The sequence below is a fragment of the Plectropomus leopardus genome, chromosome 8, assembly GCF_008729295.1.
Source record: "Plectropomus leopardus isolate mb chromosome 8, YSFRI_Pleo_2.0, whole genome shotgun sequence".
In the NCBI taxonomy this organism is placed as follows: domain Eukaryota; kingdom Metazoa; phylum Chordata; class Actinopteri; order Perciformes; family Serranidae; genus Plectropomus; species Plectropomus leopardus.
Genome location: NC_056470.1, coordinates 16,630,824 through 16,637,242, shown reverse-complemented (window position 1 = coordinate 16,637,242; position 6,419 = coordinate 16,630,824). Strand labels below are relative to the sequence as shown.

Genomic DNA, 6,419 nt, shown 5'->3' with positions numbered 1-6,419 from the left:
TCATTGTTATTTTACACTGAAAGAACAAGTGGATTTAAGTTTAATCAGCATGCCAACAGCGAGAACAAGAGTTATCAAAATCCACATATCTGTAAATCAAATTTTGGGAGAGTTGAGAAAAAATTTCGGACGTAATCTGGACGTAGTCACGTAACGTACGGACGTTAGCGTCACGTTTCTATTGGTTCTTCGCAGTTGATTGGTGAAAACAACCAGCTGTCTTCTATTTAGACAGTGAGATGGAGGCTGTTCGGCGGCTTGCTCAAAACACACGGAGGATGGACTCGGCCCGCAGTGGAGGTATCTGTAGGTAAGCGGCGGAAAGTTTTACTTTCACGTTATCAAAGTAAACACAATGTCGGACAGTGATGAGGAGTGACGTTACTAACTCGCCCGTTAGTGCCAACGACAATGGTGGACGAAAGAGTGACTGACGATTGACAAAGTAGTTTTGTTGTGAATAAAATAAGGCAGATCGCTTTTTAGTGGGTATTTGGGAGTGTTAGCGTGGAAATAAACGTTATCTGAGACTGTTGTTTAGCTTTAACGTTAGCTTCAATCAGTTACTGTGACTGGAGTAACTTGTGTTTCTCGTGTTTAGCCATCGCATTACACGTTAAACTTTCATGTCATAACAATGCTGAACAAAATGTTTGCTAGCTCTTGACTAACTTTGTGCTACAGATGAAACTTTATTTCCGACAACACGTAAACACAAATGGTTGCTGTTTGGGACACCAGACTGCACTGAAGAAAAAACAACAATCACTTTTCGGCTAACCATACCAGTTACTTTTAAAGATAGCTTTTGCGAGATGTTATTGCCAGCTTTGTCATTGCATTTGTAACGTTATAAAATGTACATTTGGCTCTTTTTGTGGGGCAACCGTTAACATTAGCTATGTTGACTTAACCCTTTGAAACCGGAGCAAGTTGGTCTGATTTCTTTCAAGGCAATGAGGAGCTTAACAACACATGGCACAAAAAATAACAAAAAAATAAGTAAAAAGAAAATAAATGAAATATTAAGGACACACAAAAAAGAAAAATACCAATAAAAAGTGAAGATATTTGAAACAATATTTGCATATTTTTTTCTGTAACATAATAAAAAAAAAATATATAAATTGTATATACATATAGTTTCTGGATATTTGCCCTAGTTTTTGATAATTCTCTAATAATTCTCTCCCTTTTTTTTCAATTTTGAGGTCATTTTCTTGGTCACCTCTTAATATTTTTTTTGCATTATGTGGGACATTTCTTGCCAAGTTCGTCATTGCCTTTTCCCACCGTATTTTCTGAAAGTAATAAAACCAATTTGGTTTAAAAGGGATAAGTAGCTTGTGAGAGGCATCTGAACGCAGCACAAGAAAACTAATGTCGAGCCAGGGTTGTAAAGGGTTGTCTTCTACTGTTTTTAAACAGTCGGGGTGTTGGTTAAAGACTGTTGCAGCTTACCACAACCTAAACCTGACCCAAACTCTCCAGGGACTGTGCTTTATTTATCTGAGGGGCGCTGGCCGGGATGATTTTATTTCTTCCATCTTGTCCCTCCTGAAACTATAATTGTCTTTCCTAATCAATCACCCTCCCTCCACCATAAATAACTTTTTAAAAAATTTTATTCACTAATTTCTTAAGCAAAATTCAAATCCTACTTTTGTTTTTTTTTACAGTTCCTGGCTCTGATAAATAGTGTGATTTTGAAGACTTTTAAAGAAAACATGCCTTTCAAATCCATTAGCGAGATTTAGGGTTCAGGGGTTATTTTAAAATAAATTCAAAATACTACCGTTTAAAGTTGTACGTCCCCTGTCTAAACAAGATTAAAAAAAAAACAAGTCCCTCCCCAGTGCTTATTTTATTTTTATCTTTTTTAAAATGCCTTACCTGTTTTTAAACAAGCGAGGCACTTGCATCAACAGGTGGAAAATACTATTTAATAGGGGAACACATTTCAACACGTGTACAAGTTTTTGTTCCCCAAAGTCTTTGCTAGTTACACAAACCATGGTCATATTAAAGGATTTTTCCATTTGTTTACATACTTATTTTTTATGTAGTCCTGGCATAACTTGTGCGGCTGCTTCTACAGTTTTGTTATGACTGACCTGAGACTTGAGGCTTGACTTGGACTGCTCTGTGACTTGACTGATCTGGGACTTCAAAAGAAGAAGTAAAGTCCAGAAGAAATGAAAGTGAGGCAAGCCTTGCGTTGCCAGAAACTTTTTGAATATTAGTAGATTTAGAAATTTATTTTTAAAAAAGCAAGGGGAAAAGGGTAGGGAAAACCTATTTACAATTATTATAATTAAAATTTCACTATTATGCTCCAAAATTCTTATAATTTTAAGCTTTTTAATTTTAATTTTTGGTTCTGTCTTTCTTTCAGGAAATTTCTTTTTACTTTTTACTGATTTCTTTCTCATTTTTGGGTCATTTCTTCTTCCATTGCTCATTGCTCTCTTGCCATGTTTTTGAAAGGTGTCGAGCCAATTTTTCCAGATTTCAAAGGGGTAGTTATTGTACTTATACACTGATTGGACCTGGCCTCAACTATGTTAAAAGATGCAGTTTCTGATGCTACATGTTAGAAATTCACTCCCCTCCTCTTTCATTACAGGCATTTCTTAAATGGATCTTGCAGATTTGGTTCAAGGTGTATTTATAGACATGAATGGCCAGATATCCTGCCTTCGCAAATATGTCGGTACTATCAGAAAGGTGGATGTTGGTATGGTGACCACTGCAGGTAAGCTTTTATTTGCCCCCCTCAGTTGTATATAATGAAATAAAAGAGAATGACGTGCACGGTGGTCTGTAGCTCATTCAATATTTCCACCAACAGATATATCCATATAAGTCAACCTGAGGTTGATGCAGCTATTGCAGGCAGAAGAGGGTCGGTGCCGACCGTTTCCTCCTCCGCTGTGGCTTACACTCCACCTGACAGAAGAGGGTCGGAGCCTGCTCTTCTGCACGCAGAGGTGACGTCCAGGCAGGAATGCAGCAGGTCACGGCTGGTGGTTAATGTCTTAAACCCTCAACACAACGTTGGACACTCTGCAGCAGATATAGTTGAGGAACCGTCACAAGGTATTGGATGTTTTTATGGGTGACACTGACTTTGGTCTGCATTTTCCGTAGCTAACCCACTTCTACTTCACAGATACTGACACTCCTCTCACTGCCTCCTGGGAATCGTTCCAGAGCTCAGAGGTTGCCCAAGCAGGTGCATGTGATGGAAGAAATGAGCAGGTTTGCCTTGTTTTTTTATTTTTATTTATTTATTTTTTTGGGCGGGCGGGGGGCGCTTAAGAGACAGAGACAGACAGAAAGAGATGCAGCAAAGGGCCGAGGCCAGAATCAAACTCGCGGCCGCTGTGGCGAGGACACAGCATCTGTACGTAGGGCGCCCGCTCTACCGACTGAGCTACTGGGCGCACCGCTTTATTTTAAGTTTGATCTTTCCACTGGACATATTGGTGAATCGAGCCAAGTCGAAACCAAGGCCCAGTTGTTCAAAAAAATTGAATCTGGATCAAAAATTATCTGGATTTGGAAATCCAGTGTTTTGTTTTTTAGGATCAGCTAATCCATCTTACTTTTGCACAAGTTTTTAAAGCAATATCAGATTGGATCATTGGATTATTTTATTTCTTTTGAACAATCCATTTCAAAGATCTGATCCAACCCGGCAGCTGAAATCTGATTAGATTACTTTTGAACAGCTGGACCCAGGAGGCTTCTACTGACTACAAATTCCTGTGTCCAGGAGACGTCGTCCAATGAGACGACAGAGAATGGCGCAGCTGCTGCGGCCTCCAGTACCCTGGGGAATATTGAGGAAACGGAGGCCTTCCTCCAGAGTAAAAATGTGACCTGTGGCATCTGCATGGACAAGGTGTATGAAAAGACAGATCCAAAAAAACATGTTTTTGGAATCTTGCCAAACTGCAGTCACTCCTTCTGTTTACAATGCATCATGACCTGGAGGAAAACAAAAGACCTCGGGCCGGATGTGGTAAAGTAGGTTTCCATAGTATTTGAATATTTTATTGCATCTGGCGATATGTATAAAGGATGTGACTTGACATCAGTGTTTAATGATTATTCCTCAGGAGCTGCCCTCAGTGCAGAGTGAGGTCTGCCTTTTATGTGCCTAACAAACACTGGGTCGAAGGACCAGCCAAGGAACGCCTGATTGCTGCCTTTAAAGAGAAATTCAGGTATTGTGTCAGATTCAGTTTTGACAGAAACACTAATCACTTCAGCTGGGCTTCAGGTCTAACACAACTGATGACCTTTGTAACTTTGACAATTCTACACCAGTGCAGTTTGAATGATTTTTGTCCTACCAGGCAAGTTGAAACACTGTCTGTTTTGTATACCAGAGGGGCTACATAACAATTACATACAAAATGGGAGTGAGCCTTTCCTTTTTTCTTCATGCAGTGTTGCAATAAGTATTATTTAAAGTTAAATGAAAAGTATCTTGAAATCTGAAGTCTGTGCCGAATTCTCGTAATTGTTTTTGAAAAATGACCACATGCAACTGAAACCGAACCTCCTGTTCCTTTCTCGTCTCATGATTCTAGTAAGAAAAGATGCAGGTACTACATGCGATTCAGATGCTGCCCCTTCAAAACGGAGTGTCTTTATCGGCATGACAAACCTGAGCGTCGTGGGTCATTTCCGGTAAATATAACCCTGATATATACGCTGGTTAGTTCTCACCACAATAGGCATGCTTGAGATATAATGTCTTCACATTCCCGAATGTGTTTCTTTCTTCGACAGTATTCTACAGAAGATGAAGAAGAGTATGATGGTGTAGATCTGGTCAATCTTTTCATAGCCATGGCCCTTCTTGGTTATGAAGACGACGACGACGACGACGATGGTTATGATGAGTCGGGCTTTCCTTTTTACCTGTCTACGGAGTATGGTTTCTGAGCTTTTTGCTGCTTTTGGTCAGTGCCTGAAACCACTGAATGGGGGTCCTAATTGTAAAAGTGGCCCCTTGAAGAACACGTGGTTGTGTTGCGACTCTTCTGTCAGTATTGAAACTTCCTCTTGAGTCGCCATGAATCAAGATCAAGAAGGATGTCCACCGTGCACCATGGAGCACCCAGTTTGTTGTTGTTGCTTTTTTAATTACAGACTACAGCAGGTGATTTTACTGATGAGCTCTCCTTCAACCAGAGGAACTAACCTGTGAAATCACCTGCTGCTGTTTGGATATGAGGACGTGTACGCTTGGCTCTCTGTGGTACATGGTCTGTTGGCCTTTTTTGATGTAAGCATCCCAGATGTGATGCATCTTTGATCTCTGTCTTACTGATGTCGTGATTGCCTATTTTGGATTTCTTTCACTTCTGTGGCCAAAGTGCTTCAAACATGTTGCAGATTGTTAATTTACTCTTTATCTCTGACTAAGTAGGAGTGTTCAGTTCTGACTTCTCTCCTAGCAATTTGTACCATTTTGATATTTTAAAGATTTGTGTGGATGGTAGTTTTAATTGTCTATAGATAAAAAGTATGCTGTACCTCTTTTTGCTAATGTCCACTACTGATGATACTTGCCTCAAGTGATAGAAACCATTTTCCTAGTTTTTGCAAGAACATGAAATGTTAAGATTTTATTCCTTTTTTAAGCAAGTTGTACTTGTACACAGAAAATAAAACATAGCTTCACACTTTGTCTCACTGAAAAGGTGTGGCGTGCTTCTCATTGTCATGTTTTTGCAGTTACAAGGGACTGTTTGTTATTTATGAGAGGGGAGGGGGGTGGTGCAAAATGGGGGAGGATCCTCAGGCATTGTTAAAGCACTGAGGAGGGACTTTTGTTTTCTGATTTAGCCTGGTGGGAGTGACATTCAACGTTACCCTTTGAAACCTGAGAAAATTGGTTTGATTTCTTTCAAAAACATGGTGAGAAGGCAGCAAACAACTTATCAAGACATGGCTTGAAATTAGCAACAAATTAGTAAAAGACATTTATAAAAATGACATTAACTAAACACAAACATTAGCTAAACATTTATAGAAAATAAAGGTAAAAGCAATTAATGCAATGACCTAAAAGTGCAACATTTTTTTCTCTTGCATAATTTGAAATTTAAAATTATAACCACAAATATAGTTTTTGAGACATTTTTCCCTATTTTTTGGATAATTTTCTAATTCCCTCTTTTGAGAAACTAAATTGTAGGTAATTTTCTTGTCACATATTACAAATTTCTTGCAATTTGTTGGACTTTTTTTACCCCCATGTTTTCAAAATAAATCAAACCAGTTTTCTCAGATTTCAAAGGGTAATAAAGCTTGTAAAAGACATCTGAACAAGAAAACACAAGAAAACTGATGTTGATCCAGGTTTCAAAAGGCTTTATTGTTTTATTTTGTATTTATTT

At 38.8% G+C, this 6,419-nt stretch overlaps 1 protein-coding gene across 1 annotated transcript; it reads left to right on the top strand.

Annotated features, from left to right (window-relative positions):
* The first annotated feature begins 236 nt into the window (after positions 1–236).
* Positions 237–5,719, top strand: mkrn4 (makorin, ring finger protein, 4). Its single transcript, XM_042491980.1, has 8 exons — positions 237–310; positions 2,627–2,755; positions 2,852–3,099; positions 3,173–3,261; positions 3,779–4,032; positions 4,125–4,232; positions 4,602–4,701; positions 4,804–5,719. Exons 1-8 carry the CDS (start codon positions 240–242, stop codon positions 4,957–4,959), a joined length of 1,155 nt encoding a protein of 384 aa, XP_042347914.1. The 5' UTR covers positions 237–239; the 3' UTR covers positions 4,960–5,719.
* The last annotated feature ends 700 nt before the right edge of the window (positions 5,720–6,419 follow it).

Excerpts from the sequence above, each read along its gene's own strand:
- mkrn4 (XM_042491980.1), top strand. The coding sequence starts at position 240 with ATGGAGGCTGTTCGGCGGCTTGCTCAAAACACACGGAGGATGGACTCG. Across the intron at positions 3,262-3,778 it reads GTGATGGAAGAAATGAGCAG|GAGACGTCGTCCAATGAGAC; the intron begins GTTTGCCTTGTT and ends TCCTGTGTCCAG. Across the intron at positions 4,033-4,124 it reads CTCGGGCCGGATGTGGTAAA|GAGCTGCCCTCAGTGCAGAG; the intron begins GTAGGTTTCCAT and ends ATTATTCCTCAG.